Source organism: Aptenodytes forsteri, unplaced genomic scaffold, assembly GCF_000699145.1.
Source record: "Aptenodytes forsteri isolate BGI_AS27 unplaced genomic scaffold, ASM69914v1 Scaffold54, whole genome shotgun sequence".
Lineage (NCBI taxonomy): Eukaryota > Metazoa > Chordata > Aves > Sphenisciformes > Spheniscidae > Aptenodytes > Aptenodytes forsteri.
Window position 1 is genome coordinate 10,838,210 of NW_008796044.1, and position 26,644 is coordinate 10,864,853.

Sequence of the window (26,644 nt, forward strand, 5' to 3'; positions counted from 1 at the left end):
CTTTAACCTCTGGCATTGCACGAGAAGATACTGCGTATTTTCTATCAAAATGAACAGCTCTAATAACCTTCCATTAATATCCATTTATATTTATTACTCCTTCATTAAAGTTAAGACACCAAATCCTTAATAAAAAAGATTAAATTGACACTTTACTTCTTTCTCTGTCTTTTAAAATGTTAATACTTAAGGAAGTGGACAGGACATGACATTTTTATCACTGCCACACAGTTCAGCACTAGCAGCATAAACCCTTTGTGTCTTGCTTTTTGCCCTTATTATATCAAATATAAGCAGATTTTCACTGAGTTCACTGGCAGGGAACATCTCCTTACGGCAGCACATCCCCTCATTATCCAGCCCTCTCAGCTGTTCTCAAACTCACCAGGAGGCCATTCCCCCTCTGCTTTACAACCTCTTTTATGATCCTTGATGGCGTAAGTTTGGGGTGTTTTTGGTTTACTTTCTTGCTTGATTCTCCCCTGTCACTTTATAACACATCCTCAGCCAGCCTTCCCACAACCGTTCTTAACGACATGAAACCAGGCAAAGAGGGAGAGAATCTGTTTTTGTATTGTGAAAAGCAAGAGGTAACTCATGAACCGAGGTCAACTCAACATGAGAAACAGAGAATTGCAGCTGAGTTTCAGCTGGCAAAACAGCTGCCAGGAGGGTCCCAAGAGCCCGACACCCGTTCGTGTTACCCTAACCTGGGGGAAAGCTCCTCTCCTTCTGCAGCTACTGCCCACCCCTGGGAGATTTGCTCCTCCTCTCTAGAGAACCGAGCTTTATTTCTGAACGTGTTTTTTCAGGTTTTCTTGGAGCCACTCACCTGCTTTTTGGCTATTACTGGGTTGAAATCACATTTCTGCTTCCTCATCTCCTGCATGGCCCCGAAGCCACATGACACCGTGTGCAACATGCTTGTAAGTTTGGCTTCTTCTATCCAAGGACACAATGTCCTTGTGCAGCTGAAGTGAAACACGGTGTTATTTTACCTGCCAGCAAAGACGTGTGTATGTACTGAGGTATGTATTTATAGCAGCCACCTCTGCTGATGGATGAAACGGCAGCTGCCACTTTGCCTTTCAAACCGGCAATGCTCCACCTTTAATACGGTGCTTTCACAGGTTTGGCCTCAAAAAAATGCTGCCTTTTTCAGTGAGTCACTCCAATGCCAACTCAGCTGGGAACCAGAGCAGGGGACTGCCAGCTTCAGAAGTGTCAGCAGAATCTGGAAATGAGGCGGCGAAGTCCACAGGCTCTCAACTTTACTAAGATGGAGAAGAGAAAGAGGAACCACCTGCCAGCTTCTGCCTGCGCTGCCGGCTCAAGTAGCTTCTGCATTTCCATTTCATCCCTTCATGGGACATGAGCGTGCGAAAGGTGCAAGATGGGTCATCGACCACCTCCAGTCCAACGTTGCTGACCCAACTTTTTGCTGAGCCCAGAAAGCGCATGGCAGCACGCAGCTAATGCTCACACACTAATAATATATTATTATCCTTCGAGATGAAGAAGAGACCAGGGAGGGAACTATGGGTTGTGCAGGGGTGCCCAAAGAGGGACACAGGTTTGACTGTCAAGTCATATTTAGAAAGGGGTTCTCATTAGCCATGTGCTGCCTCCACGCCGAGAGGCAGTGCTGAGTCCAAACACCATTTGAGAGCACGGAGTGACATTCCTCTAGTATGAACTCAGCAGCGCTATTCGGTTGGAAATTATTACTATTCAGAACAGCCAGAGGTGCCACAATAACCCACGGGATAAATCCATAGTGCAAAATACACATGAGGAGTAGAGCAGCAGCAGCCACTGCACATTAAAAAGATAAAATCAGTTCAAGTCATGAGGAAATGACATAGCTACTCCTGTTTGGCCTAGAGAAAACAACTGTATTCCACATGAAACATAAATTCAGAATAAAGATTCTGTAGGCACAGTGAATGTTTATGATTCTCTTAATAAGTATACAAAATACTGCTTTCAAAAGAAAGGATCCCATTATAGTTATGGACACATTTTTCTCCTCTCTTTAATAGGGCTATGCAACAGCTATTGATTCCTGACTACAGTCCGAAGTACAATTAGTGTATTTGTAAATGTGTCCTTTTTAAACACAGTGGACTTGTATAGCTCGAAGTACCTCACTCACACTAAATAATAAGTATTATTGCCTTCATACAGCCAAACCCTCCAGCATCAGCAGACGGCAGTAGGAAACAAAACCCTGAGGAACTCCTCACTTGGACAGGAAAGCGCCTCAACTGTCCTTCCCTATTTTGTGCCAGGTTAATGAGAAGTCCGTGTTAAACGCTCGGTTTTAAGGAAGTTGGTTCATTAGCTGCTGCTTTTCAGCAGGCGTAACCCCATCGGCAGTTCCCGTGCTGGGCTCTGCACAGCTGCGGGCGCGGGGAGCTCTGTTTGCCAGAGGGCTCCCAGGCTCGTGTGCGAAGTCTCAGCAGGGAGATAGTCCTTCTTTAAAAGCAGGTACCGAGTGCTGAGTAAGGCAAAGATTTTTATTTTGCCTGTTTTGCTCTTCATTTTGGATTTTAGAAATGCAAGATACGCAGCTGGAGAGAAGTATAAAGGGATAGAGAGAAATATTAGAGAAAACCATGTATTTTTCTATCCAAAAGCAAAGATGGTGCTCAGCGGATTACATTTCTCTCATTTCTTTAAGATAAGAACAGTGTTCAAAGGAAACTCTTCTTCTCTTCTGAGGTATTCAGTCATTTTGAACATGATTACATCCTAAATATCATAGTATAGCAAAGGATTGGGATCACAGTGATAGGTGGGTAAGGTGTTTTCATTGCCACCTTTCTATTTACTTCTGTATTTCATGCTCAATATCCTTGGTACAAATATTTCCATCTATCTCAAGTACAAATGTTATGATAAAACAATAGTTATTGAGCCTCTCACAGAGCATTACAAATGCTGCATCCCAGAGCAGCACACCAACTGATTCATGGTGCAGCATCTCCCAACCACCCTACATGACAGCAGCACTAGCCAGACTCTGCTGCAAGGCGAACATGTTGCCTGACTTGCACTGAAACAAACGCTGGTTTGCCTGCCCTCCTCTCTGGGTAGTTGTCTAATGATGCTTTTAGGACACTTACCGGCTGCAGTTAGTCAATAACCTGCAAATCCTACTACAGTTGACACCCCAAAAATGGCCCTTAGAGCCTGCAGACCAGGTATTCCTCCCAGGGCACAAGCAGTAAGGTATGCCACTCCAGAACATGGTAGCCCCCCTTAATCATTATCAAAATGTAAACGAAAGGCAACATTTTCTATAAACATCTGCATTCCAGAGGCTAAAGGGTATTTTCATCATTTTTTGCAACACCTTCAAAAAATACCACCTCAGGGAGCAGACTAACCTACTAGACAGATACAACATGTTAGATGTGTCACCACATCCTTTTAATCAGTGCATAGTCAATATTCTGTATTATATGAATAACTAATTAGTTTCGCAACTTATTTCCACAGATGTCATTTGAAAATCTATCTGAGGAATGTAATCTGCACTTGAGAGAAGGACAAGCATTGTAATTAAGTATTAAGCCATTTCACCAGTGTGAGTCTGCCATGGAGTGTGAAATGGCTATAATTCACATTTTTAAGACCTCGCATTTATTAGCATCTATTTTCTACTCAAGGTTAGCGGTGTGCTGCACAGAGAGTTAAAAAAAAGCAAAAAAAGCTCACATTTTTGTTATTCAAATGCATATACGTGCATGTCTGACTGTACAGATTGGTCACACCGATAGGGTTTCTCTCAAGTCCCAGAGGACTTCTGGCTTGTACACCTTTGTGAACGGCACTCGAAGGTTAGATGAATGCTCTGATTATGGAGCAAGCAACATTCTGCTGTTGAAAGCTAATGACAATCCTGGGCGCAACACACCTAGACAGGATACAGATCTTGTATACAAGAAAGATATTCAATCTGAGATAACGGTCAGGATTGATGATTAATATCTCCCAGAAAAAGGCTTTGTTTGCATTAGGAAATCCCTACAGAATAAATGCAGAAAGAGAATAATGAACCAGGCTGTTGTATTTTATTCAGGGCCCAGGAAAAGTTAAACTGGTCTCTGTCTGGAACCATTGCTCCGGTTGTGATTATGCTGCTTAATTATATGCAGAAGAAGAGGAGTCTTGTGTATCCTCCCACCAACCACCAAACGAGAGGGATATTTCCACTGCTCCCTATCCCATAGGCTATGCCATTTGGGAGTAATTTCATTTAGAAATCTGCCTCCTTACCTCCCTGTTCCCACTCCTCTGTTTTCACTTGAAGTGCCATGTAGCTCTGGTGGAATACGCACGCTCTCGCACCCATGTGTTCCTGCAGCACAGGGGACACGAGTGCATCTGGGAAGAGCCATGCACCCCACTGCAGGCTGCTCAACCACAAATTCCAACTGCTTTTTCTTTTTTCCCTAGCTTGAGCTTATCTCATTTTTTACTTCAGCAATATACCGTGTTTGAAACACCTTCATGCCAAGCTCCCCTTCCTGTCAAGCCTGCTTTCACCGTCCATTAGCCCTCTTTGAAGAGGATCTGCTTGTCTATGGACAGATCCTATTAGCAGCACTGTGAACAGGGCAGGGCCGTGATTTATCCAGCTGGGATAAGTCAGCAAAGCTCTGACAACGCCCCTGCCATTTCCCAGGCATGTGCCTCCTGAGCATCTGATCCATATCTAGGCTTCACCTGCTAAAAACAGGGAAGGAAAGGACACCAAGAGCTAAATCCCCTCTTTCTGGTGCTGGGTGTGAAAGAGATAAAGGCCATTAGAAGAATATTTGGTAGGGTAAGGAAAGGGAACAGCAACTCCCCTCTCCTCTTCTTTACAATAGAAATACTTTAACAGACGCAAAGCCCCAGCAATCAACTGCCTCCTTAACTCCAAGCCTTGTATCCAATGGTATAAAGACATCTTAATACACTGCCCCCAAGAAGCCTATGGAAAGACTGTCTTTGATTTGGGAGGGCTGTGGCTTGTCTTCTATAATAGATGAACAGGCAGCAGCTTTGAAGGGATGTCAACAGGAGGAAAGGCTAAAGCAAAGTGGCCATGGCTGTGAAATCAGCGCGAATTCTGCTCTGAGAAAGTCTCATCTAACAGCAAGCATTTCAGGAAGCCTCAGCTGTCACGGGAAAATTGTTAGATCAGACGTGGTCTCCTAGATTAGAAAATGGAGAGTGATGAGGACCTCTGCCATTCAAAAGAAACTCATCAGAGTCCACTTAAATTAGCCTGAAGTTTAGAAACCAGGAACCTGTTCTCTCGTTTTAGTTGTACGCTAATAGGTATGTGTTGGCTTTAGTGGAGATAGTCGTATAAATACAACCCATCTGTGTCATATAAAAATAGTTATATTTGTTACAATGTGGAAAGTAAAGCTCATCCCAAGGCAAAAGTCTGTTGTCTTTTAAGCTGGTAGGACTACCAAAATTATCAGGATTGCACTGGTATAACAGAGAAAAGAATGGCATCCTTTCTGGTAAATCAATCGGAAAGTAACACCAGCTAGATACAAGGCTACATTGACCATTTTTCCCTTGCTGAAACCTCCCAGGAAACCCCAAGTGTTTGCTGTAAACTAAACAGCATTTCAGTATCACACACTAGTCTTTATAAATGACTTCCACTTCCCACCAATTACTTCCTCTTTCATACCATTCATTTTTTGCATTTCCTCTAATTTTTGTTCTCTTAATCTTTATTAATGTAATGGGTTTTAGACAGAAACATTATTTGTGTTCATACTTATTGAAAATGTCTCTGCTGCCTTGTGAAACACAGCTGAAAGAAACCTTAATTTGGTAAGAATTATTGTTTTGCAAAATGAGTATTGTTACATTAGCTGAGCACTGTATTTAAATTGCTTTTTGTTACAATAGGTCTCACTTGGACTATTTGGATAGTTCAGTACTGTACATGGTAAGGTAGAATTGCACTAATAAAATCAAGCTGCAAGTACATTTCATCTGCCATTTGGTACTTTCAGTGCTTCATAACTAACTATGGTCAAAAATTACCCCTTCAAGCCCAAGGGATTAATTCTCCCTTAACTATAGTTGTGCATTACAGGAAAAACAGTCATCCCTTGGTTTCCTGGCCTTGGATGAGCGGTTTAGTGCATTTTTAACCTACAATAATTGTGGATGGATTCCAGGTGTGTGCTTGCCCCTCATGGAGTGAATTTCATGCTGTCTGATTTCTTTTTATTTAACTCTGGGAACAGAAATGCCCTAAACCAGGTTTCTTCGCTCTAGGTGCCTCTGCCCAGCATGACCTGGCCATCAGGGAGGCACCTACGCTAGTTCTGCGCCCAGGGACCTGCTCCCACCAGGAGCCCAGGATGGATACTAATACACAGCACCCATCCAGCGTACACCCTCCCAGCTTCCAGCACGTAGCAGTTTAACAATATCCTCCTGATAATTTTTCTTATATTGGATCACCCACTTTTTAATCCCCTCCCCCTAAATTATTTTCCTTCTTCCTTACTCATTGGCTAGTCTAGCCCTTACCCCTCGCCTTGGAGGATATGTCAGTGGCAATGAAAGCGCTGACCTTGTTGGCCTCCTTGGCATATATTTGCGTTTTGGAAGAAGATAAATTGAGGAAGGCAGATGATTCCTGCCAGTGTCAAGGAGAGGCTCTCAAGACAGGCTCTTACCAAGTTACCTGGGTGCTACTAAAACAATCCAGTGAGAAAAGGTCATCTTGAATTCAACTTTTATACATAGGCAATCACATTACCATATGTCAAAGACACCAACCTGCATTAAAAAGAGTCAGTGCAGATGAGTACAAATATTTCAATGTCCAAACAAATTTCCCAAGCCCTCCCCCTAAACTATTTTGGGATGATATTGAATGGCAATGTTAAACATTCCAAGAATTTGAAAATAATTTGAATGTTTGCTTTCCTTTTTACTGTTTTTGACCAGTTTAGAACCCAATGAACAACTACCAAAACTTTCAAGAGTCTAAAATTACTTTAAATAAGTTAAAACATGGAAATGTTCACAGAAGTGTATCAAATAGTTTTTCAACCATCTCTAGTTCTTAGATCGTTATTAAAGAATATTCTGGATCCCAAATAGGAAACATGAACCGTTAATAACACCCTGCACTAAACAAGACATTTATGAGCTCTGGCATTCCTACTACAACCAATACTGAATAGGATTGTTTTAGGGCACATGAGTCTGTCTGCAGCACGGGAGAGCATCTCCTCAGAAGACTCAGCAGCAAAGTCCAGACCTGGTTCAAACAAGCACCAAACCAATTCTTACAGCCTTGTGATGGGCTTAGCATGTAAGGAAAAAGCTACACACATATTGCCACCTGCATTTTCTCCATCTAAACCATTACAAACAAAAGTGTTTTAAAAAGAGCACTCAGAAAAGAGGACCACACCCTGTCTGTTCTCCAGGATGGTGACCACCTTGTAGAGCGGCCGGTTACTAATAAATGAATTAGGCTATATGAACTGAAGACCATTCATCAGCTAAACGGGGACAGAAAGTCTGTTGAGAATGTGTGTGCTGTTGCTTGGAGCGAGTCAGTCTTCGTGACACATGGGCATGACTGAAGGCCTTTGGGAGATGGGAGGAAAAGAAGGAAAGAAACAGAGATGACTGGCACGATGGCATACTGCCTATCCTGCCAGGGAAATCAGTCTGTCTGTTAAGGAGAGGAGGAAGGGAAAGAAGACATACAGATGGTCTGACTCTCAGTGGTGACAGGAGCAGTTGGTCTCCTCTCTTTCCGATAGTGACAGTCGCTGTCACCTTATTTTGAAGTCTCCTAACGAAAAAGTGGGAGTCAGTATGGTACTGAAAAGAGCAAATGGATAAATCAGGTAACTAATCATAACCATTTGGTCTAGGAAGAGCGATGGAGGTTGGTGGCACCTGGTGACAGCCTGCAATAGCTGAATGTGCACTTTCCCACCCCGAGAACTTCAGCCTAAGGAAGAAAGAAAGTTTGCACTATTTATTAGAGAAAAAGGTCTTTTAGAGTCAAGCCAGCTACTGAGTGCATGTTTACAATGCTGCTTTCCTAGCAATGTATGACAGCTCGGGACTCATAGGCTGCCATCTCATTCAGTCCCATTTCACTGCAGCATCTTTTTAAATAGGCCAAAAGGACACCTTATGCACACACTCTGCTATCAAAATAGGAAGGGACCAAAAAATGTCCCCCCAGAGTAAGATTATTTTCTCTATTAACTCTGTACTGCACCCAAAAGGCACCATTTTACCGAAGCAGCAGCCAGTGCTCCAACATGTAGAGAGAGAGATGGATGGTTCTCGGTTTGAGGAGGAATAGAGCATTTGCTCTTGGGAAACCTTGCTTTTTCTACACAGTACCACCATTGGCTCTTTTCTTCTCAGGGTGGTGGGAAAAACATTTATTTTTGCCAAAATGAAATTTTCAGAAGCACACAAAATGTTTTAGGACCCTGTGGGACATTTGTTTTTCAAAGTAAATCCTATTCAATGATTTTCCCTTAAAAAAAGAAAAGAAAAAGAAAAAGAAAAAAACCCCACCAGATTTTTGGAGGATTTTTTTTAGCCAGTCCACTAATTTCAAAGGAAGTCAGTTATCTAACAGCTTTCTACATAAAAGAAGTGAAATAACAACTTGAATTTAAAGCAGATCAAATATACTGAATCAACCCCTCCCATGGATACTGCCATTAATTTATTTCAATTTCATTTAGCTTAATTCTCTTTGGAACAGAAGCATACTCAATCAGATTAAGGCCATTTTAATTCACATTTGTCCCCTGTAATATGACACCCTACACTTATTTGGATTAAATTCCCCTCTCATGTTTAGAAAAGTCCTAAGTAACCACAAACTTGGACCTAAATCTTGCATCTCTTTTGCACTAATGAAAATGGGACCTGGTTTTGTAAGTTACTTAGATGCTATTGGATATTTTAACCACGATCTTGCTTTTTTTTTTTTTTTTCCTGAAAATTTCAGCAAACATGGGCTGTGCCAGAAAGTCTTTGTCACCTGAACCTCACCTACAAATCCACCCACCCGCTGACTGCTTTGTTTGCTTGCTCGGCCTGGAGAAACGGAGGGTACGTGTGCTCTGCACCGCCGCACCCTGCCCTCCTGGAGCTCCTTCCTCCACAGCAGACCCTGGAGCTGCATGTCAGGCTGAGCAAAGACCGTTTCCTCTTTTTTTAAAGGAAGTATACCAAGATTGGGAAAACCACAAGGCAGGGTTAAAGTCACTGCGTGGAGAAAGAGAACAAACTTTCATAACAAACTGAATCACACCACCACTGCACTTCCTGTCTGACATATGATCCCCATAGTGCAAAATGGGAACAATTAGAGCGTTTCCAGAGAGAAACTGAAAGATAGCGATAGATCCAAGGGAAGGCAACCAGGATATTCTTCATCTTCCACGGTGATCTAGCTAGGCCATAACTATCCCTGGTATCAGAGCAGAGAGAGTTAATGAGAGGTCCTCTCCCATCTTGGTGCATCTGCAGTAAATCTGCAGCGCTCCTGGACAACTTCAGCTGTCTGAAGATTGCTTCATCCCCAGCAGTTTACAGGAAAGGAGAGTTTTCAACCCAAGACCTAAGGACAAGATGTCCTGGAGATTTTTTCACCTTTTCCCTCTCTCTCTTTTTCTAAGGAAGGATAATTGGAGCATTGATGGCAAACCCCAACAGCCCTCTTGGTCAGAAGTTATCAGGAGATTCAGTCAATAATTAATTGGGCCATATGATTAGTCTCTTTTCAGAGACTAGTCATCCAAACTAACCTGTAGTGCCACACTTTTTTTTTTTAATATAAAATAAATATAATGCCCAGCATTAGCTTGAGGGCAAAGCTGGTTCTCAGGAGATGTGCTGTTTATTCCCTCCTGATACACTGCTGTCAGCAAGAGGCATCTCTGCAAGTGTCAGGAGTTACATGCATGCACAGCTAGACTCTGTGTAGGTCAGGGAGGGTTTGCATTTCTGCAAGACAGATAATGCTGTAGAGCTTTATCCTTCCTGCTGCTACTCCCTGTAATTCAGCACAGACTCCAGTACCTGCCTGCACAACCAGGAAAAGATTTCCCTATTTCTTTCCAAAGGCTGAGCCCAGGGTAAGCAGAGCATGTTACAGAGGAGAAACTATGCTCTCATGACCCGTGATTGCCTTTAGCTCGGTCATACTACATGCAAACACAGCAGGTCCCTTCTCTTCCATGGCATCCCCTCGGTGATGCCTTCCAAAGCGAACCCCCAAGCTCTTATGCAAAAGCAGAAACGATGCCCAGCAGTACGCACAACTCCAACAAGGCGCCACTGAGTTACCGTTAAACCATATTCCAAAGTTTACCTTAGTTCCTTGAAGGGGTCTGCCCTGACATTGGGAGTTTCTATAGATTTAGGGAACACTGTGCCTTCTGCTCCTGAAATCACAAAACAAAACAGAAGACAAATTGTAAACATTATAAGCTGTTATCGGGAGTGATTGTCAAATCATACCTAGGTGCAATTTAACCCGTCGCCTGCCCCCATTTCTCTCTTGCACACATCCCTTCTGTCCCCAGGAAAAGCCAGACCTTGATCATCTGAAATTGGTTGCCTTGATTGCAACCGGGATTTGCCTGTAAACTGCACTTCTGGCTGTAAAAGCAGCTGCTTGCGCCCTGACTGTAGGAAGTGTTTGCTAACCCAACTGATGCAGGGAGCTTGGAATAGATACCCCCTTGGTAACCAGGCATCTAATCCAGCTACATCCCTCACTAATGAACCCGGATGCATGTCATGAAATTATTTATTTTGCTGGGCTCTGAGAGATACTCAAAGGAGAAAACCAAATTTTGGGTCAATCACTGCAAACGTCTCTCAGGTCAGGCTGTGCTCCTGCCTGGGGAAAAGGAGGGAGGTGTCCACCTGATGAAATGCAGTACAAGCAGGCAGCAGGCTCTGCTCTAGTCCCAGCCCAGCCACCGGTTTGAAGTGTGACCCAGAAGTCATTTAACTTCTGCTCACTTCCCCCTTCTCTTAGAGACGGTGGGGAAGGCAGCACTATCCTCATTTGTTGAGTGTTTTTAGATCGTGAGCTGTAAACTGCTAGGCAACATGAACAGCTTTCCTAAGTTTCAGGCCACTGCAATCCTCTTACGTGACCACCTGCATAGCCCAGGTTGGGCCATTTCACCCAGCCATCCCTGCATTGGGTCCGTATTTGTGACCGAGCCATGCTGTGTCTCTCTAGAAAGATGTGCTCTCCCAGTTTCATTATTTTAAGACAAAGACAGCCCATGCCATCCTCTGGTAAGCCCGTCCGCTAATTGTTCTAATTTAAAAATGTGCATCTAATCTGAATTGGTCTCACTTCAGCTTTCAGCCACTGAAGGTTCTCGTGCCCTCGCGTGCCAGCCAATTGGCCCTGCGTGAGCAGACCCTCCACCTTCTGTAGGTAGTTACCGACGGTGACCCAACCACCCCAACCGCCTCTTTTATTCTCTGAAAAGTTACAGCTTTCTGAATCATTCACTGTGAAGCAGATTTTCTGGACTTCTCATTGCTCTTTTCTGAACTCATTCCACTTTTAAAATACTCTGTTGGGGCACAGGAGTCCCCAAGTGCTGTCACTGATGCTCTGTGCTGCAGAACGTCACTTTCTCGCTCCCCTTGAAACTTCCAATTGAAACACAGCTAAGACGGGTATTAACTGCCTTACACACGGCAGTGCACTAGAAATTAATGTTCATGTTCTCTAACATATAGCTACCTACCCAGTGAGCAAATATGACCTATATTCCTAAATCTAGACCTGTGGTCTTGTGTTCAGATGCATTGTGAACAATTAGTCATTCATTATCTGTATTCATCAGGGCAATTTCAGTGTCAGCATGCAAACAGCACCAGTGGCATTTTTTTTTTCCGTAAGTTTTTCTTTGATAAAGCTATTGGTGCAAACTACAGATCCTGATGAGACCTTTTACATATACTGTTTGAGATCTCTCTTAACACGAGCTATCATAATTGTTACCTATGTGCAGTCTGGAAGTCACCACTATAGAATAAAAAAATGTTCTAAGATGATGCAAAACATGTTCACACAACATCCTTCTGTAACTTCTGCTATAAGTGAGAAACACCTGTGGCTTCAATAAGACTACACTTTCTTTGCACTGAAATAAATTAAAACTAAGCTGTCCCACTGTGTTAAAGAAAAAAAATCAGAATGAAAATAAGCATTCTTAACATTTATAAAAAAACCCCACTCCTTTTTAACCTAGAGAAAAACAAAGTAATCTCAAAGATGATAAAAGCAGTCTAAAGTTTGAAGCTTTATACTTGGGAATTGAAATTGATCCTATGACACAATACAGATATATAGCTCTTAACTTTACTATAAGCCTTCATCATTACAAGTTGTCAAAAGCAGCTGTAACTTGCCAGCCATGAAGGTTATTATTATCAGATCCGTCCTCTCTCAACAGTTTACAAATGATTTAAGTCTCTGCTTACCCACACAATTGCCTTGGCTACTAGCTTTGCAATAAAACTTAGCAAAAGTCGCAGCCTGCACATATCTACACAATAAAACCCTTTCCACCTGTATTGCTTAAATGGTGACTTTATGCTGGTAATTTGAATTCATTTTTACCCACTTTGTCAGCTACTTAAGTTATGCAAAGCCCAAAATAACGATCTGCACGTAACCAGAAATGCTGCAGAATAAGGAGAAACTTTAGCATATTTCTAACGACCTGGGGTTTTCCAGGATTTCATTATTTAATTTCAATGCAGGAAGCAACTTTGGAAACAAAGCCAGCGAAGACTCCAATGCAGTCAATTCAGAAAGGCTGAAAGTAAAAAAGCCTGCTATTCCTTTCCTCCATCTCCTTGTTTTCCTTTCCCTACACACAGTTCTTAAACCCTCTTTTCCTGTCTTCTTTATTCCCAGATCCATGGAAGAGTCCCTTATGCACTGGGAACAGGAATGAGATTTCCATATCCTTCTGTTTCTCTCCTTTGATATGAATTAGAAGTGGATGCTACCTGCCTTGATAAGGCTTCCTGCCTTGAAAATATAATTTCTTATTATTCTGTTTTAAGAACACAAGATCTCCCAAAGGGCCACCTGTCCCTGTCACTGAGTAGGACATCAGCCACGAGGGGATGCCTCGGGACCGGGACCGAGACATCCCTCCCCTGACATTGGCTGTCAGCAGCTGAGGGACTCCTTGAGCTGGCCGTGTCATCCAGGCATTGGAGAGACACTGATAAGCTTTCCTCACCTCACCTAATCATCATTTTAAGTGTCCCCATTTCTGTGCAGGGGGCTCACAGATGAATTACTCTGGATAAGTTCTTTTGGTTTCAACCTGCTGCCTCATGATTTCACTGGATGCTTGTTCTGCCTTGGACTGCAAAAAGCAGTAAATAACCATCCTCTTCTTTTTGTGCTACTGGAAATTTTATAGACCTCAAATGTGCCCACTCCCACCAGTCCTCTCTCTTCTACGCTGAAGAGTCTCGGTCTCTGCCTGGGGGATCAGCAGCTCCCGCAGTGCCTCCCGATGGAAACAACTGCCTTGGACAGATTCAACTATACTGGACATTTGTGTCAAAGTCTGGCTCTTGGCCACTATGGAAGTCCCTAGCCAGGCTGTGATATCATCAGTGTCGGATGGCGTTGAAAGTGAAGGCATTAGGCTGGAGGAAGTGACCTCATGTAGTGGTTTTACTAAAGGCTTTGGCAAAAAAAGAACAAATGTTTGAGGGAAATGTGCTGTTGACACTGAATCGGGCTATTCTGGCTCTGCAGAGGAGAACTGGGATGTCATGGAGAAACAAATGTTTGACCTCAGGGAGTAGAAGAGAGAGAGGGTGAAATTTGAAAATATGAAGTCCAAGGTCATGTTCTTAGAAAGTAGTAAAAATTTCTTGTCTGTGTTGGATGCTTCCAGGATGGGAATGTCTCTGGATAAAGGCTGAGTGCTACTCATGATTCATGGCAGCGGGACAGGGCCAAAGGGAAGGCAAACGTGACATTAAACTGAAAGGTAAGAGGCAAGTCTAACAGGAACATGAAAAAAATCACGTTATTTTAAGAATCATCAGTGAATCCTTGAACTACTATGTAGCCCCCAGCTCATCCCCAGTGAGGAAAGTGTACAGAAAGGAAACACTGTCATGACTGCACAAACAGAAAAAGTCTATCCTACAAAAGAAGACTGGAAGGAGTCGGCTTTTTAGCTTAGCAGCATGATGACTACGGAAGGATATGAATGCTGTGTATAAATACATTAGGAGGATAAATAACATGAAGGAAAAACAACTACTGGCTCTAGGCCAATGTTGGCATGAGAGCAAGTGGCAATAAACTGGTCCCAACTATATTTGGGAAGAAAAGTAAGTGTTTTCTAGCCAAAAGAGGAGCAAAAATGGGAGCTTTTCAGTTAGATGGGACAGACAATCTAGCAGATTTGGCAAATTCATTACTATAAGACGTGGCGCCTCAAAACCAGGGGACAAGGTTTGCAGGACCAGAAAGTGCCTTCTAGTCTTGCACTCCCCTAGTCTTATTTTCACTGTCCTCTACCTGAGGAATGATGGGTTTTGGCAAATGGTATCAATGCACAGCTCCAACAGTTCAAAAATTAGCTGCTACAGTCTTCCTTCTCAATCAAAGCTACTATATCCCTCTTCTCCCTTTACTGAGTATAAAGCAAATGTAAATTGAATTTATTATTGTACAACACAGCTTCTACTTCCTGAATTGTCTGTTATCAAAACATTTACTATCTACCATGAAAAATGCATAATACAAAATTTCTATTTCATTGCAAAGTACTGAAAATATTTTTTTTTCATCTTATGAGACTCTTTGCTGCTGCTAAGGGTAACTTACCTGCAAACAGCCAAAGACAGTTAGGAGAAAACAATCATATAATTTGTATTTAAACATACTATACTGTACATCCCTAGGCAATAAATTATTCTTTCTCAGAGTATTATATCAGAGAGGCTTCTATTAAAAGCCGTACCTACTGATTCCCTCTTCTGACACCGTGTAATTTACCACCGATAAATGTTCATAAACAGTTTGACTGAAAAATCCATAAAGCCATTTCAGCTTTATTTTAAGTTCCATTTAATGTCCCTCAAAAATGATTTCATCAATGTGTTTCCATTAGCTGGTTCTCTGCCCAATAACTTAATTCCACACAATCAGTCAGGAACTTATAAAGCATATGACAGGATCTACCTAAAGTGTTTTGAATCATCATAAAGATTCACTCAAAGAGTGGTTTCGCCCCCCCCCCCTACTGCATAAGGTGTGGGGGCACAAATGTCAAAGACCCCTATATGTGTTCACTTCATGCAAGAACAAAAATCAAGAGTCCTATGGCAAGGGAACATTTACGGTTCAATTTCAGGGTTTGGGGATTTTTTTTTGTTTGTTTCTTTCTCTTCTTTCATTTGAGATTCAGAAGAAAGACTGCATGAGAACAGGTCTGCCAAATAAGAGTTTGCATTTTCTCTGGCACTAGTGGTTTCTTAGAAGCCTACTGCCACATGCAGGAGAAAAGCCTGGTTGCGGTTTGGACCACTGCAAGCAAGTTGCTGGAGCGACATCCAGCTTCTGGACCTCATCTCACCTCCCTCTTCCCATTCTGCACCCGCCACAGGAGCCTCCAGTGCCACTGGTCTGTTGCATCTTCTGAACAGCTCCAGCTCTTGCATAGGAAGACACTGTCCTTTCTTGCTGCAGAGCACGTGCCTGGCACAGCAATCTGCCCTCACTGTTTCCAACATGGAAGCAACAAGAGCCAGTGGGCTGGGCTTTCGGCAATCATCTTGCTCTGCGACATGAATCCAAGACATAGCATAAAACAAGGCAGTTTTTTATCCCAGTTTCACACTGAAACAAAGCAGAAGCATCATGTTCTGTATGTGCACGTTGGTCTGCCAGCCTCCTGTTGAAGAGTGCCTTTTGAAGCATTAGCCCTCTTCATCCAAATGTGGAGTTGGTTGATCAATCTCATGAGCTTTGTGAGAAAAGACTGGGAGATTACTAACACCCCACCAAGGCAAAGGCTCTGGTGTGAGCTCAACATTGGCTGGATGCCAGCAGCTCCGCAGGGGAGAGAGGAGTTACGAAAGCCCCAAGAAGGGAGCAAATCTTAGCTGGAACATGCATCTTCTTAACCAGCAACAAATCCAACCAAAGAAAAGTGGGCATCAACAGTTCAGCTTTCCAAGCTGCCTCTTGCCTTCCCTGTGTGCTGCAGAAGTACCTGAGCTGCATGACACTGTCCTGGCACCTTCCCTGGTGCAAAGGCAAGGGCCATCTCTGCTTCCTCTGGCCAGAACTGGGCTCCAGCCACCGTGCCAAGATACTGATCACATACCGCTCCCTCTGCACGAAACTTGCTCTAGGCTTCTACTGCTATCAGCTGGAAGGGAGAGAAGAAGAGCTCAAATGCAATGCAATAAGAGGTATTTTTAGACTAATGATTGATGCTCCTGCTGTCAAGGGTAGGTGGCAATCAGCTGAACAGCACTTGGGGGTGAACAGTAAGCGAAGGAGAGAAATCAGGTTTCTGCTCAGGTGCAGATGCACCTGGTTAGCTATTCCCCGCTTTCCTTTTTCTTTTCTTCCTAGACAACACATTTCTTTCCCACTCTGTGTATTCTTTTAGTAATAATTCCAGACCCACAGTACACCTTTAGTGTTGTATATCACTGCTTTATAATGAAATTAGGGTCTCAGAGCCCTGTGACGATCTTGGTGATTAAGTTGGCTTAAGTGTATCTTCTCTTTAGTGCTCTGCCTTAAAGTAGCACTGTGCAAATGAGGGGAGAAGGATTTGCTATGATTTTTTTCTAGCTACAGTCAAGAGGCAATGTATAGTGTGCTGATGACCTCCATAAACTACCTCTATTCCCACTATTCTTGACCAGGACACATTCAGCAATTTGTTCATGAAAACATCCGTCTGACAAGGTTCTCTGCTCTGTAGGTCTCATCAGGGTAATATGTGACAGTCTCAGAAAGGTGTCTGTGCAAACATATGTCCAGGAAGCAAATCCAATACAATATAGGTAGAAATGATTTGTGACCACTTCTTTTAATTCCTAGCTTTAAAAGCCTTATTCATCCTTAATTTATGTTTTTAAATGGATGAACATAGTAATTGCTGTTGCTCCCCTTGAATCCCATCAAATCTGAAATCAGTAAGAGCTCCATTTCAGGGCCCAACAATAATAGCCTGGCTAGGTTAAGCCAGTGCACTGAACAAAAGCCATAAAGCTTCATTCATGTTTCTTTCGAGGATACTATAAAAACAGTTCATTGCAGAGGTCTGTCTGCCTGCCTACCTTCGTTCTCAAAGTTGGGCAGTTTTTCTTTTAAGGGCAGTCTATGTAATGAAATCAAGTGCAGCATCAACAAAGGTGTTTATGATAAAAATGTAATATAATTTATTTAGAATATTTTAGATGTTGGTCTTGGCACTGTATGCACATGGGGGGGATCCAACCCTTAGACACTGGGCTGTGGTTGAGTTAGGCCAGACGGGAACTCCTTGTGGCTCCAGCAAGCAGTTACCTGACTCATAGTCCCAAGAAATAAAAGGAGCCTGGTTTTAAGCTAGAAAACTTGCAAACAATAAGATGAGCATGTGGGTCATTAGTGATGTATGTGTCTGTAGACACATGTTGATCTTCAACAGCCTAGCTTCAGTGGTTGAATGTCTGAGAAATATAAAGGGAATAACGGAAAAGAACAGAAGGGCTTGCACCCAAACTGAGAAAAGACATACGAAGAAGGGTTGCTACAACTTATGCTGACCTCTAGATATCTCCTTCTTGACTAGTTTTGGGGTCCTTCAACACTTTTTCTGCAGCTCAACAATAGCAATGTCATCACTGAATTCCTTTGAAGCTCTTCTTGGCATTCTTGTGCAAAGTTGCAAAGAAACTCAGGAGAGCACCTGAAGTAGGAATACACAGTGGAAATTTATCAAGGAGAGTATTATGTGAGCTTCAAACAGATCAGGTTGTGAAGGCTGTGGAAGACACTTAGGAAATAAAATATAAATCTGCCACACTTTTAAACTTGATTTCAGTGTTTGGTAAGTGTACAGTATGTTTCTTTCATAATCCTTGTGACATTTAATCAATATTAATCTGATGGTGGATGATTCTTCTTTTTCCTTAATCAGGATTAATGTAACGCAATCTGAACACACATTTCAGCCTGGACTAGAAGTCTATACACTTTACATAAATGCTATCCTTTTTGCCTGGAATATACTTCGAAGCAAAAGTAAACACAAGAAAAACTTTCTCAGCATATCTCCCTCCCGACACACATTGTTCCCTCCAACAAAAGACAAGTTTACAATCTGGGTGAGTGGATTTTGAAAAAGGAGGGCAATGTTATTTGAATTTGTCATTAAAAGGAATGGACAACAGTGTCTATGCCTATTGCCCTCAAGGCAGCAAAGCAATCAGAAGTATTCATTCAAGAATTGTATGTTTGCTCAAGATCTGGCCATTTTAATTTCTTCCCTTATACAATGGGACAAAAAACTTTATTTGGAAGAAAGCATCCAGAAATCCCACCCCAGCCTCTGGGGAAAAAAAAACCCCACCCAATTCAACCAAATAATTTTTTTCTATATAGTTTTTTAATTCTTTGTCACTGCTGATTACAGATTAAATCACTTTTTCACACCTGACTTTTATGTTGATACAGCAATAGCGCAATACTTAACTGAGAGCAAAAAAGAATTTTCTCGTGACTTTAATCACTGATAGGAAACACTTTTTTTTTTCCCTGCTGCTCCTTAATTTTGCTGAACATATTTTTTTTCCAGCACCACAACTCTGCAATGAGTGCAAAGAAATTTGATGAAACTCTGTTGCCATGACTGAACGCTACAGACAGTGGAGGCTGTTTCCAGTCTGGCCAGTGCCAGTGCTAAAACCTGGTATCTTCATTCGTCTGCGTATTTCCCTACTTTCCTCATTTTATTCTCTGTCTCTTTTCCGCAGGACCAATGACTACACGACAGCTTGGCAATTGCTCCGGGACTGCATTAGTATTACTGCGTAATTTACCTATAGGGAGGGTGTAGTGAATATTCGTAGCTGCTTCCTAAAGAAGTTCATACATCTTCAGCAAAAGGTCAAATGCCTGTCCAAGCCTCGTGAGCAGTGCGGTCATGGCACGCTCTTTTCTCTTCCCGAGAGGACAGAAGGGAGCTTTGGAGCAACTGCTACCCCCAGGTGCCTTTGAAGCAGCCTGAGCAAGCAGGAGCTCATTTGCAATGGGATGAACTGGGAAAGGCCTCTGTCCCCAGGCTGATGGTACAGCGTTTGCTTCCAGAAGCACAGCGAGGTACCCCAGCAAGGTACCACGGCCGCACTTCGGCAGCACCGAGCCATCTTTGGGTCAGAGGCAACTTCCTCTCCACTGCCTTTGTAAAGGAACAGGATCATAGTAGGAAAATGTTTCAATTTGCTAAGAAATCAGTCTTGTAGCACCATTTCTCCTTTAAAAAAGCTACTTACAGACCTGTAGTAAGAACATGTTTTTCAGGAAAACGTACAAAATCCACAATACAAAGATTCAAGCTTGGCATTTATCCTCAGGTGTAAAGTTGCAGCAGACTCAATGGTGAGGCCAGAAAGCTCCGTTTCCTCTCTGGATCAGGCCTGATTTCAACACTTGGCTACAAAAGTTGTTCCCTCTGCCACAAACAAATCAGCAAAATGCCATTTTGAAATCATAATGGCTGCTGTAAAGGGCAACCGTGCATGTCCTGACCCATAAATAATCGCTTCTGAAAAAGGGTGCATGCAGCAAAAATGGGTGGTAGTTCCTGGAAGTTGTTAAATTTCTAGCTTACACCACCCTCTGAAATGACTGGTACCAGTCAAATAGCTTTGTGGGTTATTTTAATGAAATATAACTACTCTTGCACTCATTAAAGTTACTCTGCTGTAAATATTGCTGCAAACATAAGCTAGAAAGGACATGCCAAGAAGCTACTAAAATTGTAATACTGAGGAAATGTGAACAGAGTCCTTTAACCAGGCTGGCATTGCAGCCACAGTTCTGCAGGGTTCCTCCCAGATCAAGCTAATACAAGGCTCCCTGAAAATGCTTGTAGATGTGAAGCTTTAGAGCCAGCTGATCCAGCTTACACAGACATATTATGTTCACCACATTCATATTAATCGTGTTCTCCTCTTGTCCAAAGTGAAGAACACTGCAAATGCTTTTTTAACCCTTCCATGGGTAATGAAACCCAGCACTTTGTATTCTGCAGATACAGAGCAGGTTACTCCTTCTGCCCCCAGCAACAGAAAACCCCAACCCAAACCCTCCCACTCAAAAGAGCTTTCTCTGAGACAATCAGCAGTGTTCTCATGGACTGTAAGCTTGGGCTACGTTGATTTTATTGTTGGTGTTCCTCCACTAAAACTTCTAAAGTCCTTAAAATACAGCTCATAAATAAAATGCTGAAAATGTGCCTTGGAATTAATTACTCCAAACTTATTAATAAATTTGCAATAACATTTCAACGGCTGACTCCTCTTTTCAGGTGCATTCCCAGGCACCTGGAGAGAAACTAGAAAAAAAAAATGCTGCCAAACTAACATTCCTGAAAGTCTAACCTGTGGTCAGCATTTGCATGCTCCACATGGTTCATCGCCCAGAAGGAATATGCTACAGCGGAAAAAAGCTACAAGGTAGAAATAGAGCTACTGGCTGATTATTTGAAGGGAGGGCATGCAAGGGGATGGCGAGATCAAAGGTACGCTTTAGCCAGCCGTGGTGCTGGGGAGGACTGCAGTGTGTGGCGGCTGGGTCACACGTCTCCTGCAGAGAAGCTCCTGCAGTCTTTATACTGGGAGATGACAGGCGTCCTACCCCGCTCTAAATACAGCTATTTTAGTTAGTGTTTGCCAGAGGGAAAGGCTTTAGCCAAATTTTTTATCATTAGGCTATATTAGAAGAAAAGTCTACGCTATGGTAGTATAAATATCTAAGTGAGAGGCACATTTTCCAGGGACCCAGAGTGGGAGCAATTTTTGTCCCTGTATTCTTCTATTACAGAAAAGGGACCCTGTGGTTTTATGATTAATCCCATCCTTATTGCAAAGCAAAATGGTAATCTTAAGAGTAGTTAAAAAGCGTGGTTAATTTCTAACGGGACAGCATCCAGCCCATGCAATCCTACCTCCCACGCAAACCTTCCTCCACCACTCAATGCCAGGGACTGCGAAAGCCTGTAAGCTGCAGGAATGCGTCTTTTGTGTTTTTATCTCAGCTCACTGCAATGCATGTGGATTCCCATCTATATTTAGTCTTAAAAAAAATTGTTTGAATCCATCATCACTATTAAACACCGGAATATACTGAAACACCGGAATATACTGGAAAGTTTCCCTGAAACAAAACTTCAGAAAATAATCTCCAAAAAAGATGTCAAGGCGTTTGGGAGAACTGACACTGGCATGTCATCAGATGTTGTCTTATAAAGCTAAATTAAGCATCTGACCAGAGTTTAATTTCTGTAAAAAATCATGCTAATTTAAATTGCTTTAGATTTAATTAAAAATGCTTTTCTAGAGAGATAATAATGTAACTCTGTTAATTAGTATCAAGTGGCATCTAGAGGGCATATTTAAAAACTAATCTGGAGAATAAATAGAGCTAATTAACAGTCAGAATAATGCTTTATGATTGTCTTTTGTTTATAAATGCTACAATGTTCAATATGCTATTAAATGAAATTGGTAATTAATGTATATCAAAGTTATTTTTTAATGCTCTTTTAACTAAAGAGTATTTCTTACGCACCATTTTTCAGACGATCCGGACACGTTTCATTTCTGGAGGGAGGGAGGAGAGGGGAAGGAGAACCGCCGTATGACGTACCACATATGAATTCAATTAGGACCAGCTCATTCATCTCCCATAACACAGACCGTATGTGTTTATGAGCCCACGGGGGACATCCAGCGAGGCATCAGTTTGCATCTATGTGGTGTTTGCCAAAGTGCACTGCTGACTGTAGCAATGGCCAGTGCAGGGAAGGTTTGCACTTTATGCCACGCACAACCCCAGGAGCAGCACTATGGTGCTGTTTAGCAGGCAGAGAAGTGGCAGATTTTGCCTTCAAAATCTAAGCCTTGCAAAACCAGAGTCACTGTTCTGAGGAATGAGAACGGCTCCGAGGTTTGCTGTAGTATCTTTTAAAAGACCATGAGGTGCTCAAATACCTCAGGAATGAAGCTTGTAAAAGAAAGTCGTGCTAACAGTGAGGATGTGCTGTCATCCAATCCCACCACAAAAGTGGAGGAGATGGCTGGGCAATTGCAGGCAGTGGCAGATGAGCTTGGAAGAAAAAGGGCAGACCAGATTTGGCATAAGGCTCAGTTTCTACATGACTTTTTGTAGGCAAACATGAGCTCCTTCTGAGTCATCTGGACAAATGCAGCTGCTGAGCTCCCGGCTGGCTTTAAACAAGGTAGAGGGAATTCGTGCTTGTGTCTGGAAAAGGTTGTGTAGATGTTATCAGAGCTGACCATGGCCAAAGGGCCCAGAGAGCTGCCCTTGTCCTCAAACAGAAGTTCCTGTTATCCTCCAATCTCTCCTATGATGACACGTTTGACTGGATTCACTAAATGAAATAAAATCATTGAAGTACTCTAAATGACATCATGCATGAAAAGCAGAGGGGACCAACTCTGTGTCCTTTAATGGTGAAAAATCAGAAATAACCCCTCAAAATACAATTAAAATAAAAAGCACTTTCATTTGGTAAGCTGCACTACCCATGCTGTGCAATTTTTTGAAGCACCATCAAATGCAGCACATGTCCTATTTGTATTTTTTTAATCCATAATTCTATGTATTCCTCCCTTTTTAATGCCTTGCTAACGTTGAAAAATCCTTTAGCTACCTAGAACAGAGTCCATTTCAAAAAAGGAAAGTGCCTCTTTTCTCATGACAAGGCTTCAGCATTACTTTGTAGAACAAACTTTCAGAATCAACTTTGAAGAGCGTACAAAGAAAAAAAGTAATTATCATTAACAAGATTAAAAGCTAGCCACAAGCCCAATAACTGCTGCTCTAACCTCTGTGAGATGACTTTCATGCCAGACATACACTTCCTTCTATAACAAGTACATGTTCAGCAATAACAAGTTGAGATTATTTACATAGCGTAGATAGGTGTCGGCAGACACATACCGACAGCACCTGAGATCCCAAACACCAGAAAAATGATCAAAGGAATTTGTCTGTGTACTATAAGTTGGACTAGCCTCAAGTGCAGACAAAAACACTGGAAGAAATACGAACATATGGTGTAACACTTCCCAGCATGGCAAACAGCCATGGCAAACACTTTTGGAGGTAAAATTAGATTGGGGAAGCAAAGCTGGAGAAAAACAAAGCCAAGCATGAACTCTGAAAGCATTTCAGCTCAAGGTCATTGAAATACTCGCCATGTAACATCACCAGTGGTATCACTCTACCTTTTCTTTTCCAACAGATCTGCATAAGCCAAATAAACCCCAAGAAACACTCAGTTGCAGATAAAAATGAAAGTGCACTAGAGTGGTTTGCAATATTTTTGATGCTGTTTATTCTGGAGACTAAAACAAGGCAGAAACTCAAAATAACTATCAAAAATAATTGCTGGTTTCTCCAAAGTACAACGTAAATAAAACCCAATATTTTTGTAAGTATGTAATCTGAAAAGAAGCATTTGCAACTTGTAAGGAAAAGTTTCTGTTATTTTTTTTGAAGAACCAATGATATAAATCTCTCTCATTTTAAGGTCTCTAAGAAAACACTTAAAACCTGTTGCTTCCTGACTATATCTAGCCTGCACAAAGACTGTACAATTAATCAGCTCTGAAGGGTGCACTGGGAAGGGAGATTTGTGGTAGAACATGGATTGTGACGAATGTTCCCCAGCTCTGTAACACTGCAAGAATTGTGAATGGTCCTTTTCAAAGTTCTAAGCTAAAAAAGATACTGTTAATTTTGTGAAGTTTAACATTTATCCTATAAAACTCACCTAACTTTGTGTAGCTGGTGACTGAACTAGTCCAGTATGTAACACCAGTGACCTGCAGAGAGCTACACCTGGCCTGTCTACAAACAGGAACCATCTAGAATAGCACGACATCAGGTAACAAAAAACGTTAAGGGTTGGATACAAAGTCCCATTCATGATGGTTAGACTCTGAGGTGCTCATTTTAAGCTCCTTTCAATTATACATAATATATTGATAATATGCTATGTAATATGTAGAAATAATAATAAAAATACTATATATCATTCTAAGCTCCTTTGTTGATCTCTCTGTTTTTAGGAGCTCACTAGAGAAGTCAGGAACAATTTGGAGCGGACAGATGCATCCAAATCAAGCCATTAGAAAACAGGTATCGCTGCATCTACAGAGACCAGTGGCACTGCTGTGTGACTAACTGCTAGCAATACTGAGCTACCCAGTCCGGTCCCACATGAAAACATTCATGAGCAAATCTTAGACTAACCAAAGAGCATGGATTGAACTGGAGAGCTGGAGAATTCAAGTTCCTAAGAGGTAATTTCATGTAACTATCTACATTTTAAAATTTTACAATTACCATAACTGTTTCTTTTCTCTAATTTAAAAACAAAAAACCACCCCAAACAATAAACAACCCCCACCCCCCAAACAAAGTGTATCCCCAGTTTTTATTAGGAACTACCGCTGTAAAGCCTAGCAGGCAGGACAGTTGGGGAGGCAGATCCTGCACAGACAAAAGGAGAGCTCAAGCTGCCCCCTCTGTCTCGCAAGGCAGACGGGGAAGGGGTGGCACTGGTAAGGCTGGCCTCTGCTCCCGTGCACGGGGCGCTTAACCCACCCACAGCATAGCTGAAGATGGCGCAGAGATGCACAATGTGCTCTCGTACGTGGCTAAGGAAAGATAACTAATATAACGGACACCAAACTATTCAGAGAATTAGTATGAGATCCTAATTCGCGCTGACTTTTTCACTGCAGGTCTCCTCCGTGGTGTTCGCTTTAGAATGAAGGAGGAGCTGGTGAAAGTGGTGGGATCAAAAATATGAAGCCTGAGGTTTCCCTACGCACAGTGACTGCAGCCATAGAAGCATCCTTACAGCGATCCCTCACTGTCCTTCATCCCAGACCCAAGAGATAGTTGTTCAGTTTCCAAAGCTGGTTTTAAAGCTGCTTCACTGAGCCAGACAAACCACTTCCAGGGGAGTTTTTTTCTGCAGGGGAAATAACACATTGTGCAAGTTAAGAAACCCCTCAGACAGAAACTCCTGGCCATTATCTGCTTGGGGAAGATTCAAAGCAATAAAGACAGCAAAAGGCTTTATCTCCAAAATAAGCTTTCCCCAAGCATGAGGGGTAGTTAGGCAAAACTATTCTAAAATTTGAAGAGGCGTTTATTAAAACAGTGATTTAGTGAATAATCTTTTACCTAAGACTCTCAATCTCTCTGCTCCAACCACCACTTCGTTGTCATCTGCAGAAAACAGCAATTTTCCGGAGAGGGTTTTCACCTCAAATTTTTGGCTGTGTGCTTCCACTGCTTGGGGACCTAGAGGGAAGAAGAGATTTAGCACAACCTTTTAGTGAAAAGTGTAAGAAAATCACATAGTAGCTTCATACATTTAATAAGCCCATCTGCTGAGATTATCCTAAGAGCTCTGCAGATACAGCCTGCATCTGACACATCAAACAGGGAGGTCTGTGCTTTTCAGAGGGTGACCTCTTGTTAGAAAAGGGCACTGTTTTCTACCCAAATAACAACCCCTCAACTATTTCTACTTATGTTTTTGTTAATGCTTATGTATGTCATAAAATCACCATTAAACTTGGCATAGCTGGGAAACTTTTACAAAAAGACAGAGCCATATGTGAAATAGCAATGAATATACCCAGCCATGCTTTCAGAGCATTGGTGTAGCTGTAAGAGGCATCAAGAGTTCCTCAGTACATTTTGCTTGGACTGATGCTGCAGTGTAAAACATTCCTGGTTTTCTGCCTGTTAATGATACCTGGATTACAATGGTATCAGTGCCATGCACAGTCCAATCTGAAAAAAAAAAGACAAACACCACCACAGGAGCAAATGTTTTCTTTTAGACCATTTCAACCATGCACAGGCCAAGACAAACGGCAGAGTCTCCCACGTTTCAGAAAGTTATTAGCGAGTAAAACTTTCCTTCGTAGCTCTTATTTCAATTCTGCTGCTTCTCCTGCAGCCTGCTGCGCACCGCAGTGCTGGAAAGCCTCTGGCAATGCGTTTTGTTGTGGATAAACAGCCTGATAAACATCAGCTGCCTGAATAGCAATTCTGTGCGGGTCTGTGGCTCAAAGACTACAAAGAGCAGACCCCTCTATTACCCGACCTAGGCTAAACTTCGGACAAATCAGCATCTAACAGCCCTGTGCAACCCAGTCCAAGCCACAGCCTCTCTGGAATATGCTACTGCACAAGGCAGGTGATCGGACTTCGCATTACTTCTGGCCATCTTCCTGACTAGTCCCATTTCTC

The 26,644-nt window shown here is 42.3% G+C and overlaps 1 protein-coding gene across 6 annotated transcripts in view; it reads right to left on the bottom strand.

Moving 5' to 3' along the window:
- The window catches only part of SGCD (sarcoglycan delta), a 253,138-nt gene that overhangs the window by 22,711 nt on the left and 203,783 nt on the right, over positions 1 to 26,644 (bottom strand). For all 6 annotated transcript variants that reach the window (XM_009285792.2, XM_009285795.2, XM_009285797.2 and 3 more), the window contains 2 exons: positions 25,565 to 25,684; positions 10,403 to 10,475 (listed from right to left, as the gene is read on the bottom strand). In XM_009285792.2, the coding sequence (XP_009284067.1) occupies positions 10,403 to 10,475; positions 25,565 to 25,684 (193 nt within the window). The remainder of the gene's footprint in view (positions 1 to 10,402; positions 10,476 to 25,564; positions 25,685 to 26,644) is intronic.